Source organism: Bipolaris maydis, assembly GCF_028858645.1.
Source record: "Bipolaris maydis strain C4 unplaced genomic scaffold PSV08scaffold_7, whole genome shotgun sequence".
Classification (NCBI taxonomy): Eukaryota; Fungi; Ascomycota; class Dothideomycetes; order Pleosporales; family Pleosporaceae; genus Bipolaris; species Bipolaris maydis.
This window is the reverse complement of record NW_027093863.1, coordinates 1,193,474-1,212,472: the sequence shown is the minus strand read 5'-3', so window position 1 is coordinate 1,212,472 and position 18,999 is coordinate 1,193,474. Positions and strand designations below refer to the sequence as shown.

Genomic DNA, 18,999 nt, shown 5'->3' with positions numbered 1-18,999 from the left:
TCAATTGCAGGGCCTCTGGCTGGAAATGAGCAGAGCAATTTGTCCGCGGCGCCCTGCAAGGGCCCAGCAGGCCCAGCAAAGCCCATTCACTGTACTTACGTAGACGACTCTGGTAGTAGGAAACCAACGCCCATCGACTTCTCGCTCGCTAGTTCGCTTGGGCCGGCGATCAAACAATGGGCCAGAACCCCCGCCCCTGTCCACTTGAAGCGTCGTTCCATGGTTTGAGAAGTTCCCTGGCACACGCAACACGCAAGCGCACTGGCGTCCTCTCAATCCACAAGATGCGACACGACAGCTTTGGGAGACGAGGGGGAAGGGGGTTAGGAAGAAAAAAAGGGGACCCGCACCTGTTTCTCTGCTGCGTCTCAAAAGGCTGCTGTCATCTCGTTCTTTTCCCAAAAAACCGCTGAATCATCTCCCTCCCCCTCTCTCTTCTACGATTCATTCGTTGCTTTTTGCTTTTTCCTTTGGCTTCCACTGTGTCGTGGCTGGTATTACTACACACAACAACCCGTCCGTCTTACTTTAAACGGCAAAACGCACGTCACAACGCAACGACTCAACGCTTGTTTTCACTTACGCCACATTAACGCGCAAACGACTCAAATCTCAACAAGGTTTTCCCGCTTCCTTCTCTTGTGTACTTGGTCTCGGTCCATTATTTTTTGGTGCGAAGAGCCAAATCTACACGAAACTCGCACGCCTTACCCTTTTATCCAACTGTGTTCCACCCACACGAGCTCAGACCCGTCTGTCATCCCTACCCGCCGGGACATATCTTTTGCTTGCCAACGTCATTTACCGTTGCTTGACTCGCTAAAAGAAGCTTGAGAGAGAGAGAGCTGACGGACCCGAATCCTTGGTTACCTTCGCCACCAACCTTGTCCAAGACTATCCTTATACCTTGCTTTGCCCTCTTCCGCATTGCTTGATTACTTCTTCTCTTCTCTCTTCTTTTTCCTCGTCCATCTATCCCCCCTCTGGAAAGGAAATCAAGTCGGACTCTCTTCATCAAACCCACTTTCTACTACATTCTCTGAGAGAACTCCCACCCAAACAACCTTCAATCCTTCCAACAAACAAACAAGCCAAAATGCCTTCCTCCCCATCCCGCACCAACCGCTTCCAGTCCTTCACCCCCCTCCGCAGCACCTCGGGCTCCCTCCGCCGCCTCAAGACAGCCTTCAGTCCCACCCGCGGCGCCTCCATGCGCTCCGCCTCCCCTTCCTCCATCCTCTCCTCCTCCTCCATGACCTCCCCGCTCACCCGCAACTCGTCGCCCCACAGCCAGCGCTCCTCGTCCGGCTCGTCGCTGCGCGAGTTGCTCGCCGTGCGCCGCAAGCCCAGCGTCCTCGAGTTCGAGCTCGAGGAGGAGAAGCATCTGTTTGAGCAGGGGCTCGATGTCCTAGAGCCCAGGCCGAGTGCCGGCAGGGGGTCCAGCGAAGTCCTTGTTGTAGGCATTTTTGAGGTCTTGGATGGAAAGCGATAAACAAAATGCGCCTCGCTCTTCTTCATCTGGCGTTCTTTTTTTTTTGGCTTTTTTTTTATGATGGATGAAAGGTGGTTGGAGACGGAGATTTGGCGTTTTTTTTTCCTTTTCCTTTTCCTTTTCCTTTTTTTTCCCCTTTCGAAACTTCTTCTTCGATGGGGAAAAAGTACGCTGGGTCTTGCTTTTGCCAATGGGCGGGTGTAAAATCCCCTCCCCCCCCCTTTTTTTTCCTCTTATCCTTCTTGCCTAGTAATGCAGGGCGAGGATGGGTTGTTTCTTTTTTTTTTTTTTACACTTCTTTGCTTGCTATGCAGGCCCCCTCCATACAGCTTCTTTTCACTACGGTCCGCGGAGGGAGAGGGTAGCACGGACAACCGTTTTACCCTCCACTTCCTCGGTACTCCCATCAAGCTGGTTTTCTTGGTTTTTTTTTACACCCTTTTTTTGCGACTCTGGAATGAGGGGGGACTCGGGGAATGTGTTTCCCCCTCTTCATTGCACTTTGTCCTCCCAACGACGGACATCCATGGGAACTTGTTTTTTTGTTCCATAGACGGGTGAGATGAAGATATCATCGTTCACCTTGGTGTGCTTTTTTATGAAATACGAATAGAGAATTCAAACTTTTTTTTGAAACAAATGAGCTCGAACTGTTTGGGTGCGCTGTGATGATTTGGTGTTATGTTTGAAATGAACATATCCTCCTAAAATCGACAAAACGGTCTGTTCTGAAATACAACACCTTCTATCATGGTGTCCAGAAGCTAGCTAAAGGATGCTCAGTCTGTTCTGGCTCGCCACAGGTCACGTGCCAGAATATTTCCCCGTGTATCTGGATTCTTGATAGCAGCTTGAAGACTTGATGTAATTTGAGTCTAAGAACCATTCCCGTACCTTCATGCAACTTTTCTTACGATATATTTTCTAGAGACTAACATGTATGTCAGTGCAACGACAAGTTCACAGGGGAATATCAAAAACATCGTTGTGTGTTGCAGTGTATGCTCATATTATGAGAATGAGGTGTTGCATGCAAGCAATCGTGGTATATGTAGAAACCCACCCATTTCAACAAGTGACCCAGAGAATAACGACCTATCACTTATTTGAAACTAGCAGAAGTTCTAAGAAACCTCTTCCAAGCCCACTAATTGAGCCAAAGTGCTGCAACACACCAAAGCCAGCAGGGTGTTTTTAGTAGTGAGGGAGACATCTGGAGGGCGTGGACCTATGTCTCTCTTTCCACCACAGGCTCATCAAGAAACAAACAAACAGCCACTGTTTAAAAAAAAACACACATCTTCATTTCCATCTTCTCGCCTGTTCCGCAACACTCAAAGAGCGAGAGAAAAAAAAGCTTCTAGAAACTAAGCAATAAAGCTTATTCCCTCTTCTCTCCCCAACCCTTTTCTCTCACGCAGAAATATCAAAGGCGCAAAAACAAACAGGTCGTCCATGTCACGCCACCGTAATATACATACTTTGCCCTAGACGGTCCGATGCACTTGCTGACCTTTTTTTGCATTGCAAGCGGCGGCTAAATCTACCATCTACGTGTTTTAGCTGCGAATAGACTGTTTTTTTGCTTACGTGGTGAGATGTGGCGCGGAGATGAGCGTGGTGAGGTCAACGTGTGCAGAGGAGGGGTGAGTTGGTTGAGTAGAGAGGGTGTGAGGCTGATAGGTGATGGGGGCGTGAAGGATAAGATTTGGTGTTGCGTTGCGAGTGGACTGGATGGGCTATGTAGTATTATAGAGGTGACCGAGAGTTAGGAGAAGTGTAGTGTTGTAGTGTAATAGCGAATTTGAGTGGGGAGATGTAATATCATAGTACATATTATATGTGTCTTTGGGAAATGTCCGGATACCTGTCCAGATATCTTTTCCCTATGTAACAAGATCAGCGCTGCATAAAAAATAGACAAACTTTGCTTTCCATATTCACTCATGGCGAGCATATTACAAGAAGAAGCACAATAAAATGTGGTATCAAATCATTTATTTCAACACTCTCATGATAGCTAGCAGTTTTGTCCTAATACCCACATCATGCAGCATCGATAAAACGCCCTCCCAATGCAACCCATCCCCACTTGAATTGATATACAAAATGGAGAAAAAAAGAAAAAGAATAAACACGCATTAAAGCCATCTAATGTACACCATTGACGGGAACTTGCAAGTTGTCCAGCTCCTCCTTTCGTCTCCTGTACACCTCCTGTGCTTCTCTCTCCCTCTTCGTGACAAACTGCACTTCCTCGCGTAGACGCTCTAACCTGCGTTCCACGGCAGTCTGTTCGTTATATTCCGCTGTGCGTGCTGTATTGAGATCATCTCTTGCCTTCTCTAACGCAGCAAAAGCGCCACCAATCTTCTCTCGTAGCAGAGCTGACCGCTTGGCATATCCAGCGTGGTGTGTCATGAGGCGCTTCTCAATCTTGTTCGCGCGTTCAGCAGCGTCGATGATTGCTTCTTGCGCCTTGTCAAACGCTTCGACCATGAGCTGATGCTCATCAATCTCATCTTCTTCGTAGCCTGCAATACCAGGGAGGATGGTGGAACCATGCAGCGTCGTCCACGCAGTATTGACGTCAGAGTGGAAGGCTTTCTTGTCCTTTTCTGTTGTCATGGCAAGCTCGAGAGCAAGCTCCATCTTTGCATTTCGGAGTGCCTTGTCTGATATGGACTCGATTTTTTGTACGGTGCCAGTGACGCGACCGTTGCCAAACTTCTTAACGTCGTTTGCAATGAGTTTGGCCATCTCGACTTCAACCTCGCGCTCTACAGGATCAGACAGATCAAGAGCGCGCTTCATCATGGCATCGATGTCGATCAGCGATGGCCTTGGGAGAAACTTCTGAACAACTTGGGTTTGTCGACCAAATTCCGCAGCCTCTTGTGCTTCGCGAGCTTCGCGAGCTTTCCGGTCACGTTCAGCTGCGTCCTCCTCGCTAATCTCCACTTCCATCGGCTCTGCTTGCTCTTCAGGTAATTCAAACTCCCAGCTCTCCTCCTTGGGCTTTGGCAATGCTGCAAGCTTGCTCTTCAAGTCTTGACGCTTCGCCTGCTCTCTCAATCTTATATCCCGAGGCGTTTGAGAAACTAGTTGCATGCCGTCTTCCTCCCCGTTCAAGCGCAGCGTGTCTCGTGGTGTTCGCATCGGTGTCGCTCCTGGTCCTTGTCGCATTGGTGTCGCGCCTACTCCGCCATTGGCTTGCCTAAAGGGGGTTGCCATCGGGTTCGGGGTTACAATTTGATGCCGTGAAGTGGATCCAGATAACGAAACAGGCGCCTGGTCTTCTACAAGATCTGGGTTATCTCCACCGAGCAGAGCAGACTGTGTCTCTGTCCTCATCCGAGCGTTTCGAATTTCATTTGCGACATAGTCCTCTTCCTTGGGCGCCATTGGTGTTCGGATCGGTGTGTTGCCAACCACATTCGAGTAGTCCCCGATCAGACCTTGGGTCGCTATATTGTCGCTGCTTCCTGCGCTAATTGCGCGTTGGCCGGTTGCTCCCATCTTGACAATCTCCTCAAGCTCCGCCTCTCCAACCTGTGGAGATGGTAGCACAAGCGCACGTCGTTTGCTGCTCTGCTCTGCTTCTCGTATCCTCTGCATCTGTGCGGCCTTTGCATATGACGCTGCGAGACCTCCCCCCTTCTCATCTTTCTTCTTCTTTCGGTCACCCCCACCATCCTCCTGAGCTTCCATCTTCCTCTTGTTCGCAAGTTGTTGTTTTCGCGGGTCAAAGGCTTCTCGTTGTCGTTCGTTACGATCGATTTCTTCAGTGGTGTCAAAGAAGCCTGCAGGGACTTCTTTTTCGAGCGGAACGTCGGCATTGTAATCAATGTGGTTGCCTTTCTTCGGGGTAATCTTGATGTTGATACCAGCCGCCTTCAGCTCCCGTCTCTTCTGAAGCAAGGCAAGCCTTCTTGATTCCTCCAGTTGCCTTTCACGAGCTTTTCGCTTGGCCTTCTTGCCGCTAACGTTGGACAAACGCGCGCGAGCCTCTCTGTACACAATAAGTCAGCATGATCGCATGTACATATTTTCTGGGAATACATACGAAAGCATCTCCTTGTCTTCATCCTCTAGATCCACAGCATCTGGTCTAGCAGGACGACTTTCGGCATAAGCGTCAACCTCGCCAGGACGCAGGCGTCGGACATCCTCTGCTGAGGGGGCTGCCTCTCCTCCTTCTGGACCTGCGAGTCCTAGATCGCTTGACTCGCGAGCTTCTTGTTCGTCCAAAAGCTTCTGGTATCTTTCCAAACACTGTGTCGCTGTCCGTCCGACGATGGGTGCAATCGTGCGCCATTGGGTGGGAAGGAGTTTCGCCATGGTCAGGAGCTTCTCGTCCGATTCGCGATCCCATTCAGTTTTGCGAATCGACGGATCCAGCCATTCTTGCCATCTTGACTGTTTGGTGTCAGTATTCTAGCGATAGCTAATGTCTATGATGAAAGCGCGTACCTTGCATTGCTTCGCGCTCTTCTTTGCTAGCAGAGATGCGCACCGTGACCACTGGTTCAGCCCATATTTACTGATGGCAGCCTTCAGTACTTCGTCCTCGACGTTCGACCAGGAAGATGTGACGACCATTTTGGATGGTTTCGCGGGAAGTTGGTGGAATGGCGCGTGCAGTGCAATGCGACCGCGAGGAACTCAAAGTTCAAAGGGCTGCAGAGACTAGCGTCTTGGCAAAAACAGGCATCTGCATTGGGTCAGCAACAATTCACTTGAATCCCTGAGTTCAGAATTTGTGGGTAGTATAATATCAGTAATAGAAACCGGAGATTCGGATAGCAAGGGAGTTAGCTACAAGCATTATTTTATTTGCGTGGGCTTTCGCCATGATTATCTATGTTCGCGTTGCGGACGTGGTCACAGTGACGTAGAACCATCATCGCAGTCTTTATGCCGCTGCAGTTGCTTCAATGTACAGCAACCCATCTCCTAATATGATGCACTTACGCCAAATGCATTGCCTTACTCCTATTTCTTCTATCCCGCGATACTCGTATTTATCTGCGCGGCTAGTGTTCGCCTCATTCAGGGATTACTCAGATTCAAGCTTGAATAGCACGAACACGAACTCAGTCGGTGGCGATTCTCAAAAGTCAGGTGATAAGGCTTCCGAAGCGCCAAAGGCCAAGAGGAAGACGCAAGCGGAGCTTGATGCGGAGCTTATGGAAAAACTGCAAGGGCTTGACAGCGAGGGAGGAGCAGCTGGTGTTGAATACGAAGATGGAAAACCTGCGTCTATGAAGAGAAGTGTGCGAAACAACATGTTCAGATACATATGATGCACATAAGTATGCCACTTTGGCGTCGTCTCATGGAAGTATTTTTTTGGTAAGGTTGAACGGTGCATATTCTTATGACAAGACTTACCTTCCTATTTACTAACTTCAATAAGCCTACCTACCACCTGATAACGCTATTGTACTTCTGGCTTTCTCCTCGTGGACGGATGCACCGCGAAGTACCTGGTTAGATATTGATAGCCATAAATTATATAACTACCTGATGTACAACATAATGATTCATCCTTTTTGTTGGACTGTAAAATAGCTCGAGCATTTCTACCTATACTAACATAGCTAGTTCCTGGCATTCCATTGGTTGTTCAAAGAAGTTCGTCCTGGGACGATCCACGACCTTTGCATGAGTTTCTGGACCCATGTAAAGTTTTTAGGCGTCAATTCTTGTGATTTATACAGTGAATAACTTTGCTTGTGCCCTACTGATATGGCATGGGTGCATATAGGTATATCCCACGTGAACACGCGATGATTAGGCTAACCCAACATGTACTAGAAACTATATGTACTTGAGCTTTACGCTCCACTTGGCTCAACGCTGACGATGTGCTGTTGTCACCAGGTTTTTCGTTTCCTGGCCTAACTACAAGGCACCCCGGAACTGTACAGTTGAAATGGACAGTGATAGCAGACCCAAAAAGAAGCGAAGAGGCGGGACGCGGAGCAAAACAGGTAAGTGACGTCCTTATCGATAGTAACGAATTCAAGGAAACTAATGACATGAAGGCTGGTTTGTTCACTACGCTGACAACTTGACGTTCACTCTGTTGACTCTACTTTTTCAGCATAACATGTAAGCGTCGCCACACACGATGTGATGAGAAAAAACCTATCTGTGGAAATTGTGAACGTCTGCAACTCGAATGCGAGCAGCCAGTGGACGTCTGTGTTACTCCGCAGGCCAATTCATCTGCAGACGAGGTGAATAAAGATGCGCCCTCGCTTGTTGATGTCTTCAAGCTACGGATGAACGATTTAGAACTCCCTGAGGACCCAACGCCAACTCAAAGCTATATTCCGGTAAATGGCCTATCACCAACGGGATCAGCAGGGCCAACTAGTCCAAAGCCAAAGATACGGTTGACCTCAGAAAGTGCTTTCCTCTTGCAGACGTACGTACGCACCGTTGCGACATGGATGGACATATTCGACCACGCTTCCACCTACCAGCATAAGGTGCCGCAGCTTGCTCTAGGATCTCCACTATTGTTTCATTGCATATGTGCATTCACCGCCAACCATTTGGCCCTCTCGAATTCCAGTCATGATCCGTCGTGGGGAGTTTGCGCCGTAAGACACTACGGTGAGGCTCTGCGTCTACTGATTGAAGCTTTAAGTATGCCAGAGCATGAGCATGCGCTGACGGCAAGTATGCTGCTGTTGAGTTATGAGATCCATGGAGCGTTACGGTCAGAGGATTATCGGAGGCACTATCTAGGCCTTGTAAGCCTCGTCAAGTCACGACGCGTTACTGCGCAATCGACTGGCATTGATCTTGCCAACTTTTGGATCTACGTTCGGCATGAAATCGTTGTAGCAATGGCAAGCGAACAGCCCTTGGTGTTCAACCCTGCTGAATGGGAGGTTTCTTGGGTAGAGGGTGAGACGAGAGAGGACGTGCTCGGAAACCATGTTCTTTGGATATTGGCAAGAGTAATCAACCTGGTGTTTGGGCCAGATGGTAATACAGAAGCTGGTAAAATACAACGACAAGATTTCCTACATGAGATGGAAATATGGCGAAGAGGTCTTTCTGAGACTTTCATTGGTATCCCACACGGGGAAACAGACGAGGATGGTTTCTGTAAGGTGTATTTTCCGGTCGCTGCAGCTGCGGCAGCTGCATTCTGTACGCTTGAGCTTACCTTTAACAGTAGCTTAAGCAATACTGACCTCACCAGGGTACCATATCGCGCACATACTACTTTATGCAGAGCCAGAATTACAGGACGAAGCCTACATTCCACTAATCCAGGAGCAGGCCATAAAAGTCACTGACATAGCCATATCGGAATTTCCACCATCATTGATGGTTTTTTCTACTCATGGCTTGTTCTACGGTACGTGATCAACATGGAAGACCAATCCTTGTACTTGAAATTAACGACATGGGGATGCAGCGGCGAAACATATCCAGGGTATCTCACGGAAAGCACGAATTTGGAATGTTCTCAACGAAGTCGAAACACAGACTGGCTATGATACAAGAACGACGGTGAAGCTTCTTCAGTCACTGGTCGAACAAGAAGCAGGTCGATAGAAACATGTCTCTCATTCGAAACCCCGAATACAGGTGAATGATTTACAGTAGCAATCATTAGCCAGAGGTTTCGGTCTTGCGTTAAAAAGTCACCATGAAAATGTGTACACGGACGTTCATAGATGATATGTTGGAAGTCCACCATAGATCTTCGAAAACTACAGATAAAATATGCATACATCCATCACACACACACAGAAACGGAGGTGAGGTGTAGGAAGGAGAAGAGGGGAAGGAGGGGGGAGGCAAGAAAGTGAAAAAAGGAACCTTTAAACTCTGTGCAGTATCGCGGTGTCGTGGTGCTGCCAGCGCGATAGTGGCGATGGCGAGGGACATGAGTGTTATGAGGTGCATTTTTCTCTCTCTTTTTCTATTGATAGTGGATAACGTGCTGGTAGTAGCGAGTGCGTCTGTGCTTGAGATGAGGGCAAAGAGGTTGTAGGTAGGTAGATATGTAAGTAACTCGTATCAAAACATTCCATACTTGAGTTTATGCATTCGTAAAGAAACCTTCCGGATGGCTACTCAACATGTTTTAGAAATAGAGAGAGGTGGGGTGTACTTGTATGATGATTTAGTGCTGATGGGGTGGTAGGTACGGGTTCAAAACTATACTCGTGCCGGGAGTTGCTAATTATGTGTTGCGTAATTTTCTCTTTAATGGAGTTTTGCGTGACTGAGTATGCTTATCTAGGTAGTGTCGCGACGATATAACTGTCTTGCTACATGTGATTAAAGTTACCCGGATCTGTGTGTGTGTGTGTGTGTGTGTGTGTGTGTGTGTGCAAAACTTCAATGTAGTGGCCTGTTTACAAAAAGACAGATTGACATAACGAAATAAGAGTATGACCGAGACAAAGGGATGGCACTGCCACAGATTGAGGTGCTCTTAGCAGCGATAACCAGTCAGCTATTTTGATCTATGTGTGCATCACATAATAACAGTGATACTGATGATATGCATAGTAGCAAATGAGAGATTATCTGGCAACTAACAGAGACATTTGGTGTCGATAGTTATGGAGCTTTTGCTCGGCTGATGCACGTTTTTTTTTAGTCTTATTGCATATCAACATTTAACAGAGAGGGTATGGACCATAATGTTGTTTCTGTGAATGCCACTGCATCTAATTGTTGAAATTCTCTAATCGTTCACACATAGCCGTACCAAATGTAAATCAGCCCCATCTGCAGCCATAGGGTGGCCACCTTGCTCGTGTAGCAGGTGAACGTAACCCCCATAGAACCGACCTCCTTGGGGCTTTGAGTATTGTCTATCAATGCTAAGAAAAAGGAAGATTTGGTTCAAAACTGGCGACGACGCGTCCCCCATGAGGCTCATTAGCCATCTTAAAGGCCCGTGATTACTTTCTTGTGCATCACCCTGCTCTGAAGGGCAAAAGCGTTAGAGGTATCTGACATACTTGCGAGACTCATACTGGATGATACTGCCCCTAGAAATCAGACGTTGTCGTTACAATCCAACATTATTATCTTTGGTGCTTAGCGTCAGCACCTCATCCCAAAGTATTGCATAAATCCATTTCGTAGAGAGAATTTGAAGGTCCTCATCGTCGTCCTCCCTTCTCAGCCTCCTTGCGTTGAATCTTGGTGACAACACGTTGCAGCGCCGTCTTGATCTCGCCCTTCTTGAACTGTGACAAATCGTAGTAGTTGGGAGAAATATCCTGTGAACAGTCAGTATGCGACGAGCAAACTTTGGAACTATATGTACTTACCATGAGCCATTCAGGCTTGACGGAGGTGACAGTTCGGATGTAGTTCTTCGTAGTGAGCACAAATTCGTTGTAGATGACCCATTCGCTGTCCTCAGCCAGCACTGTGCTGGGATGCAGAAGAACGTTTTGCTCATCCTTGACTGTAATGTAACTCTTGCCGTTTCCATCACGCTTGGCGACTTGCATGAAGAAGCCTGCGACAAGTGCACGTTGGATGTTCTCGTAGTACTTTTTGTTCTCGAATGGCGTAGACACAAGCTCCAATTCCTCACGCTCCATTATGCGTTTAAGCTGGAGACGGACATTGTCGGCTTGTTGGAGCGCTCGGTATGACAGGAAATGGTCATGGCACCATTGCTTTGGGTTTGCCTGCGCGTCTTCGCTCTTAAACGCATGGTAGACGTTCAGCATTGTGAGGTGGTCGCCCTTAGGGTGCGCGAACAAGTCTTTCATCTCATCTGCTCGCTTGCGGTTGTTCGCAGGGCGGACGAAGATTTGGGGCACAGAGAGGAGTGCAGTAAGAGACAGCATCTCGTTGGAGCAGTAGAATTCGGGAGAAGTGATGAGCATCACTGCCAACGCAGGGTCCAGGGGAAATTGAGATGCGAGACTTCCCAGGGTGGTAAGCTCGCCCTCATCGTCCAGACATGCCAGGTAGTTGAGCTCTTCCAGCGCACGCATCAGAGTCTCGGGCGCAGGAGGGTCCATAAGATCAAAATGCACCAGGTCGTCAACGCCGAGCTTCTTTAGCTCCAGAACCGTACTCGCCAAGTTTGAGCGCAGAATTTCAGGATATGTCTGCTCGATAAGCTCCTTCTTAAAGGCGGCCTCAGTGTACAACCGGAAGCATTTACCGGGGCGTGTACGTCCGGCACGTCCAGCACGTTGCTGTGCAGATGCCTTAGAGATGGGCGATACCAACAGCGACTCGACACGGATGCGAGGATTGTAAACCTTTTGCTTGCTGAATCCCGGATCTACGACATAGACGATTCCATCAATAGTCAACGATGTCTCGGCAATGTTGGTAGAAACAATGACCTTTCGTCCGGGGCGGCCACCAGGAGTTGATGGCGGAGGAGCGGGATTGAAGATCTTTTGTTGTTGGGCCGGAGGCAGAGTTCCGTAGAGCGGGTATACAACCAGTGGGCCGGCACCACCCTCGCGACTGAGATCTTGAGCTTCAAGGTTGATCTTTCTGCATGCATCCTCAATTTCCTCTTCACCAGTCAAGAAGAGCAGGATATCACCCTCGGGTTCGGTGGCGTGGATTTGGAGGACAGTGCGGAGAGCGGCTTCGACGTAGTCGCGCTCGGGCGCGGGGGTATAGAATACCTCGACTGGGTGGGTTCGTCCAGGGACGGCGAGGAGCGGGGCGTTGTGAAAGTACTTTTGGAATTTGGTAGCGTCGAGAGTGGCACTCATGATGATGAGCTTGAGATCGGGCCTGCGCAGAACAACTTCCTTGAGCAGACCCATGAGGATATCGGTGGCCAAGGTCCTCTCGTGAGCCTCGTCGAGGATGATTGTGCTGTAGCGCGTGAGGTTGTGGTCATTCATGGCCTCACGCAGCAACATTCCGTCCGTCATGTACTTGAGGATGGTATTTGGCCCCGTCTTGTCCTCGAAACGAATGCTGTATCCGACCTCTTCACCCAGCTCGACGTCCATCTCCTCAGCCACACGCTGGGCCACCGACATAGCAGCGACACGACGAGGCTGCGTACAAGCGACCATCTTGGCCTCGGTCTGAGGAAGGTCGTCAAAGAGAACGAACTGAGGGATCTGTGTAGTCTTTCCAGAACCAGTCTCACCGACAAAGACAAGGATCTGCGACTCCTGGTAGAGCTTGAGGAACTCATCGCGCTGCTGGTGGACGGGCAGGTCGCGGCGCTTCTCGAGGATGCTCATGTACTTTTTGGAGAGAGGGCGACCGGTGAAGGGGTTGTTAGGCCCGTTCTCTGCAGCATTGGCTTGCGCAGTGGTGGTAGCATGGCGCTTGAAGCCCTTGAGGCCCTGACCGGTGGCGGCGCTGTCTTTGGCCTCGTTCCAGTGCGCGAGGTATGGGTTGGAGGCGGCGTCCATGTCGCCTTTGCCGGTGGATTCAGTCTTGACGCGCTTGACGCGGGCGCTGTCGTCGTTATCGTACTCGCGCTTGGGCATAGCAGTCATGGTTGCGGTTTGCTCGTGGGTTGCGCGTGGTGAAGATGGCCGGACGTAGAAAAAGTTATGCGGCGACCGGAGTAGGAATAGCCTGCATCGAACTAACGTACGGAGCTCCACAGGCATTACCCTCCACGCTTGGCGCGAACCACCACGGCCTGCCAGGCACCGCACCAAATATCCACCCACACACGCCGCCATGAGTCTGATCAATATACATGCGCCCTCTACCCGGAGTGGCTTCTTTTCTGCCTGCTGTGACCCATCGCCGCCGCCGTGACTGATTTGCTTGCCCGCAGCAATTGCCTCTGCCCGCCGCCTCACCGACAACCCCGCTGCCGTGCTCCGCCGCCGCAGTCTTCTCCACCCTCTTTTCCGTAGTCATATTTCCTTCGCTGCCACACATATTTGCGCCCTGTCCGGTCCCCTCTTGGCAACATGGATTACTCGGAAGGAATGGATGAATCAGCGTCCATTTTCTATATTGGCCAACATGAGTCGAAGCGCAGCCTCGATGTGTCGCCGGAACTGGTCCAGCACGCCCAAGATCTCGGAGTAGGTGCCGCCGAGAATATGCAGGAACCGCGACTGACCATGGCCAGTATGATATGCTCACGAGCCCAATCACAAATGACCACTTCCATAACCGTGTCCTCGGCATCCTCAACTCGTACTCTCAATCCCTTGCCGAGTCTCCAGCGCAGCCGCTGCCCTTGATACCTGCACTGGACAATTTTGATACACCCCTCGGTCCGACCGACATAATCGGCCAGCTCGTAACATTTGCTAGCCCGTGGATTGACCTGTCCTCGCCCGATCCACTTATTGCCCATCTGTCGCGACAAGTCTTTCACCTCGAGATTGCCTTCGCTGCATTCTGCGGTGTCACAAACGTTGTCGTCCCAGGTCCGAGACTCGCCCATGGACAGGCTGGTGTGTCTCAGTATGCCCGATCGATCAAAGAGGCCCTCGTTACGGGGTCTTACCTTCAGCTCCATATCCAACTGCCTATGGACGGCAAGCAGCCAGAACCTACCGAAGCGGATGTCGGAGACCTAGCACGCTTTGCCAGACCAGAGTTTGAGCCCAGTCCCGAAGCAAAGAACATCAACTCTTGGAGCTCGTGGGATGCGTGGAATACCATCAGGTCCATCTGCAACTACCACAGTAGACTGTCAATCAGTAAGCATTCTCCTTTCCACCATGATGACTGTGCCTCGTCAGAACATGTTCCTCCATGCTAACTCGATTACCTCAGTGCTTGATCTCCCGCGCCGACTTCCGTCGCTTTCACTTCAGTCGCGCTGGTTCTCAGAGCCCGTGCGACTACTGAATTTGTCGGCCTCGTCCTTTTTGGTTAATGCCCGTCAATCCTTCGTGCTTTCAAAGGCACACCAAGTCTTCATTTTCCGGGCTATGCGCCTGCAGCGCGGACCTTGGCTACTCATCTCGGACGTCGGCCCACTTCCAGGCATTGACGATCCAGACATGATCATGTCGTATTCTACAGGACATCTCTCCCCTCACACGGTAGAAGACGCTCCTAGCCCTGCTTCCTCAACGGCCGCACCCACTCCAGCCGAAGCAGCTCAATTGGCAAAGAAATCACCAAAAAAGAGCAGCAGCAGCAATGATCCCACACCACACCTGAGTTATATGCGGTACCTGCAGCGTAACCAACCCCCCAAAAGCCAGATTGAACGCTTTGGTGGTGGTTTCCAAGACTACCTCCAGAGCCCACTGCAGCCCCTGACTGATAATCTGGAATCCATCACTTATGAGGTGTTTGAGAAAGACCCAATTAAATACGCATGGTACGAGCGAGCAATTGCACAGGCGCTACGCGATTGGCATGCACAGCAGAAGTCGACGAGCTCAGACAATGGCGCCGTCGTCATTGCAGTTGTAGGATCTGGCCGTGGACCACTCGTAACACGTGCACTCAATGCGAGTGCGAGCTCCGGTGTCCCTGTCAAAGTATATGCGATTGAAAAGAACCCAAACGCCTACGTCCTGTTACAGCGCCGTAACATCGAGACTTGGGGCGGACGTGTCACAGTTGTCAAGACGGATATGAGGGCCTGGAAAGGCCCATCGAAAGCAGATGGCACGTTTGGCCAGGTTGACATTCTCGTGAGTGAACTGCTTGGATCCTTTGCCGACAACGAGTTGTCACCAGAGTGTCTCGACGGTGTCCAGCATGTCTTGAACCCCATTCATGGCATCTCGATACCCTCTAGCTACACCGCACACTTTACTCCAATTGCCACCCCAAAGCTCTGGGCAGATTTGTACAACCGCAGTACGAGTGTAGACTCAAACGCTTTCGATATCCCCTGGGTCGTCATGCTGTCACAATTCGACTTTTTGTCTACAGAAGCCAAGGAGACGATTGCCTCTCAGCAGCTCAGCAATGGCACTAAGATGCAAAACTTCAACCTCGAACCACCTCTCGCACCAAATGTTCGGACTGCGTGGGAGTTTACCCACCCTCTCCCACCGATGGTTCTGGCTCAGTCTTCGCTACGTAAGGGTGGGTCGGCAGTAGGGGGTGGAGGCGGCTTCTGCGGAGGCGACGGCGCGAATGAACACAACCTGCGCTATTGCAGGATCGCCTTCCCAATTCAAGAGCCGGGTGTCTGCCATGGATTGGGCGCTTACTTTGAGACTGTCCTGTACAGTGGTTCTGAGGGCCCTGTAGAATTAAGTACCAACCCCGTCACAATGGAGCAGAAGAGCAAGGATATGATTTCATGGTTCCCAATCTTGTTCCCTCTCAAGGTATGTTACACCGTAGATGTTTTGTCCTGTGACCTCTTTGAGCACCTGTACTGATAAATATCACAGAACCCTATGCAGTTGCCCGCCAACTCAGAGGTCGAAGTCAGCTTCTGGAGACAAACTGATGACCGCAAGGTGTGGTATGAGTGGCTTGTCGAAAGCTACATGATGATCAATGGCCAGCGTGTGCGCCTGAGTGTCTCTGACTTGCACTCAAGCAAGTCGAACGGATGCATGATGTGATGAACCTAGCTTGTTCGCATTATCATTAGTACGGAGTCAAAGTATAGAAAACATGACGCTATAGATCAAATGTGAGCTACGCAAAACCCGGTTTCACTCGACCAAGTTCAAGTCGCCCAGCCAAAGTTTGCGATTTTGCATATTGATATTGTTGGGCTCTTTTGTTGTCCCTCATGCATGCTTGAACGCCTTGCCCCTAACTCATATGCACTAAAACCATTTTAAAGTGCAAAAAGACCTCGATCCGACTTTTCTTATTCCCCCTTTTCCTAATCATCTCTTCATGCCCAACTTCCACATGACGTTACTATCCCATGAACGAGGAAAGGCCGATCGAACACAAAAAAAACAGTCCAGACGAATTCATGAATTACCCCCAAACCCTTACAAGTAATCCTTCTTCCTACCAGTCCTTGTGTACTGGTTGAGATGCCATTCGACATCTCCCTCTTTATTGTCCAGCGTACCCGCCCTAATCTCAAACAGCCGCATGCTCATCCTCGGCCCGACCTCAGCCAGCTCCACAGACTGGTACCCCGTCTTTACAAAAACATGGTGACGGACTTCAATTGTATCTTCTATGTTCTTGAAACTGTTCGAAAAAAAATGTTAGTAAACGCAAGATGGGAAAGGAAAGAGAGGGGAAAGGAAACGTACGTAACGACACGATTCCCCACTTTAGCATTTGCTTCTCGAGGTGGAAACAGGTGTTTTAGAATCTGAACGCAGCGTTGGCCGAGTTTTGTGGTGAAGCCTTCGAAGATGAGATGTGGGTAGCTTTCTGAGACTGTACCGCGCGAGGAGTTGGGGATGTCTGCTCGGAGGACTACGTTATCTTTATAATTTTGTCAGCTTTGTCCGCCATCTATGAAACAAAAAGGGATGGTAATAAAGAACAAGACTTACGAAGTGAGAAACTAGCAGTGGGTCCGTGGGGGAAATGTGAGACCGTCAAGGCAGTCGGAGTACCTCTGTGTTCGTGTAGGAGTACCATATCGCTTAGACCTCCAGACTTTGCGCTTTCGACTAGGTTGGGCAAGATCATGTTTCCGCGGTTCAGGCGGATTGAGGTGGGGAGGAGTAATCGGATTTCTTTGGCAAAGGTGCCGAGTCTGCTTGAAGGGTCTCTGTGTCACGCATACGTTAGCAGGTGTCCTGCGCTCAGCGAAGAAAAAGCGTCTCTCGTACCGACTGGTTGTGACGAGAATTCTTGGGTCGACGACTCCAGATAGCTGCGCATATTCGTCATCCAAGCCTAGCTCTTCCTCGACTGTCCTATCTGCTCTGCTCTCGTCGTACTTGTAGTCTTCTCTTAGGGCTGTGTCGTTGGCGACGTCTTTTGAAAGCGGCTTTCCGCTTGCGAGAGATTCTTTGAGTGCGGCTCTCTTGGATGCAAGTTCTGCATCGCGCAGAGTTAATGCACGGCGGTAGAGGTAGTCGCGCCTTTCACGCGCTTGTTTCCGGATCATCGTGGTGGTAGTTCGTTGATACGGTCGTCTGATTGGATGAATTTCAGTGTACGGTTCTTGGTGCTGACGTCCTTATTCCTTGTGGATATTGGGTGGCGCGTGGGGTATCGAGGTGTGGTGTCGCATGCAAGCATCGAGGAAGTTCGCAAGGCGCAATGGAAATTTTGGGTCCTTATCTTATCGCCCCAGCCGCCAATGGGAGCGCCTCGGACCTCCGACTTCACCATCTCACCCATCCTCGTGAAACCTAATCACCAGCACCGCATCCCTATCATCATGTCATCTCGAAATCACAAAGATCCCGTCGCCGCCGAATATAGCGTGTGGTACAAATCGATCGGAAACGCGTTATCCAAGCATACTACTGCGATATTGCGTACCAGAATTTAAAGTACCTGACACGATCATCAAACGAGAAATTATAATCATCAAATGCACGAAATTGGTACATTATCTTGTTTCCCGCACCAAATATACAAACACTCTAACCACATCGCTGCACAATTCCTCATTCGTCGTTGCGCTAGCCCTTCTGCATAGGATTCAAGTGCCTGAAGAGCAAGAAAGTACTCGTAGTGATAGCATTGAGGAGCCCATACACATCGCTTATGAGAATCACCAGATTGGACCTATGAATCATGAAACTATCGAGATCAGTATAATCTCTGTTGTACGTATTATCAAGGCTAAAGCATACCCCAAGGGTGCCACATGGGTAGCCTGCTAATAGGGACGGCCTGTGCCTGTCGTTTACCCGCTGCCGACGCTCGATACCAGTGCGCGGATTCTCGATGGCAGTATCCCCACCGTTGGAGCCAGTGACCCAGCATTTATAATATGCTGCATACTCGCTGGTAAACCAGCCCTCACTGAAGCCCTCGTATTGGCCAATCAAACGACCGTGACCGCTCAACGATTGCTCGTAGAAATTGCACGAGTAGCCTTTCTCTATGTTCCAACAAAGAGGCCGTACAAACCAGTTGCTCTGCCGATCACTGGTGATTATCTTAATTTCGTCGGTGACTTCAAGGAAGTAAAAGTTGCTGTTTCCACCACGGACGTAGCCAACTCCGCTGTCTGAGTGATTAGTCTTGCTCCTTGATAGTGCCACTACATGCATTAAGAACGTGGTACTTACTCGAAGTACTTAGAAGCTAAAACATTTGCTGCCATACAGGCACCTAGAAAAAATGTGGAAAAACGCATTCTAGCTAAGGAGACTGGGAGAATTCGATTTGATGTGAGATGACGTTGGGAAGGGTCTTGAAGCTGCGAAGGAGTCAGGCAAAGAATTTGTAGATGATTGTACAATTACTTGTGACCACCCACCACCGTGATTGTAGGGTACAGTCATGATGCAAGGAATCAATCTCACCCTCCTTTTAGTTTCAGTTTTGAATGGTAGAAGTGTAGCCTAGCCATCCGTTTTGCAGGCAATGGTCATAGCAAAGGGGAAGTCACTGAGACGGTACCGTTCCATGGGAGCAAAAACGGGGTGACGGTATTGATGACAACGCGTACCAGAAAT

At 49.6% G+C, this 18,999-nt stretch overlaps 7 protein-coding genes across 7 annotated transcripts; 3 read left to right on the top strand and 4 right to left on the bottom strand.

Annotated features, from left to right (window-relative positions):
* Positions 1 to 1,096: 1,096 nt before the first annotated feature.
* On the top strand, positions 1,097 to 1,492 carry PSV08DRAFT_351729 (uncharacterized protein; the record flags this gene model as incomplete). The annotated part of the gene is made up of 1 exon (XM_014227023.1): positions 1,097 to 1,492. One exon carries the CDS (start codon positions 1,097 to 1,099, stop codon positions 1,490 to 1,492), a length of 396 nt encoding a protein of 131 aa, XP_014082498.1.
* A 1,984-nt stretch (positions 1,493 to 3,476) lies between these two features.
* PSV08DRAFT_402033 (pre-mRNA splicing factor component-domain-containing protein) lies at positions 3,477 to 6,094 on the bottom strand (the record flags this gene model as incomplete). Its single annotated transcript, XM_014227024.2, has 3 exons — positions 3,477 to 5,504; positions 5,559 to 5,911; positions 5,966 to 6,094. The coding sequence occupies 3 exons, from the start codon at positions 6,092 to 6,094 to the stop codon at positions 3,644 to 3,646; spliced, it is 2,343 nt and encodes a 780-aa protein (XP_014082499.1). The 3' UTR covers positions 3,477 to 3,643.
* Positions 6,095 to 6,429: 335 nt separating this feature from the next.
* PSV08DRAFT_362412 (C6 zinc finger domain-containing protein) lies at positions 6,430 to 9,076 on the top strand (the record flags this gene model as incomplete). The annotated part of the gene is made up of 4 exons (XM_066093024.1): positions 6,430 to 6,768; positions 7,717 to 8,665; positions 8,718 to 8,876; positions 8,937 to 9,076. 4 exons carry the CDS (start codon positions 6,430 to 6,432, stop codon positions 9,074 to 9,076), a joined length of 1,587 nt encoding a protein of 528 aa, XP_065949130.1.
* A 1,455-nt stretch (positions 9,077 to 10,531) lies between these two features.
* PSV08DRAFT_390841 (P-loop containing nucleoside triphosphate hydrolase protein) lies at positions 10,532 to 12,987 on the bottom strand (the record flags this gene model as incomplete). Its single annotated transcript, XM_014227027.2, has 2 exons — positions 10,532 to 10,764; positions 10,816 to 12,987. 2 exons carry the CDS (start codon positions 12,985 to 12,987, stop codon positions 10,645 to 10,647), a joined length of 2,292 nt encoding a protein of 763 aa, XP_014082502.1. The 3' UTR covers positions 10,532 to 10,644.
* Positions 12,988 to 13,416: 429 nt separating this feature from the next.
* PSV08DRAFT_223714 (PRMT5 arginine-N-methyltransferase-domain-containing protein) lies at positions 13,417 to 16,107 on the top strand (the record flags this gene model as incomplete). Its single annotated transcript, XM_014227028.2, has 4 exons — positions 13,417 to 13,533; positions 13,581 to 14,160; positions 14,237 to 15,759; positions 15,826 to 16,107. 4 exons carry the CDS (start codon positions 13,417 to 13,419, stop codon positions 16,000 to 16,002), a joined length of 2,397 nt encoding a protein of 798 aa, XP_014082503.1. The 3' UTR covers positions 16,003 to 16,107.
* On the bottom strand, positions 16,062 to 17,597 carry PSV08DRAFT_299608 (anticodon-binding protein). Its single transcript, XM_014227029.2, has 4 exons — positions 17,191 to 17,597; positions 16,909 to 17,129; positions 16,660 to 16,837; positions 16,062 to 16,594 (listed from the first exon to the last, which is right to left on the bottom strand). The coding sequence occupies exons 1-4, from the start codon at positions 17,469 to 17,471 to the stop codon at positions 16,387 to 16,389; spliced, it is 888 nt and encodes a 295-aa protein (XP_014082504.1). The 5' UTR covers positions 17,472 to 17,597; the 3' UTR covers positions 16,062 to 16,386.
* Positions 17,598 to 17,994: 397 nt separating this feature from the next.
* On the bottom strand, positions 17,995 to 18,591 carry PSV08DRAFT_247581 (uncharacterized protein; the record flags this gene model as incomplete). Its single annotated transcript, XM_066092353.1, has 1 exon — positions 17,995 to 18,591. The coding sequence occupies one exon, from the start codon at positions 18,589 to 18,591 to the stop codon at positions 17,995 to 17,997; it is 597 nt and encodes a 198-aa protein (XP_065949129.1).
* Between the last annotated feature and the right edge of the window lie 408 nt (positions 18,592 to 18,999).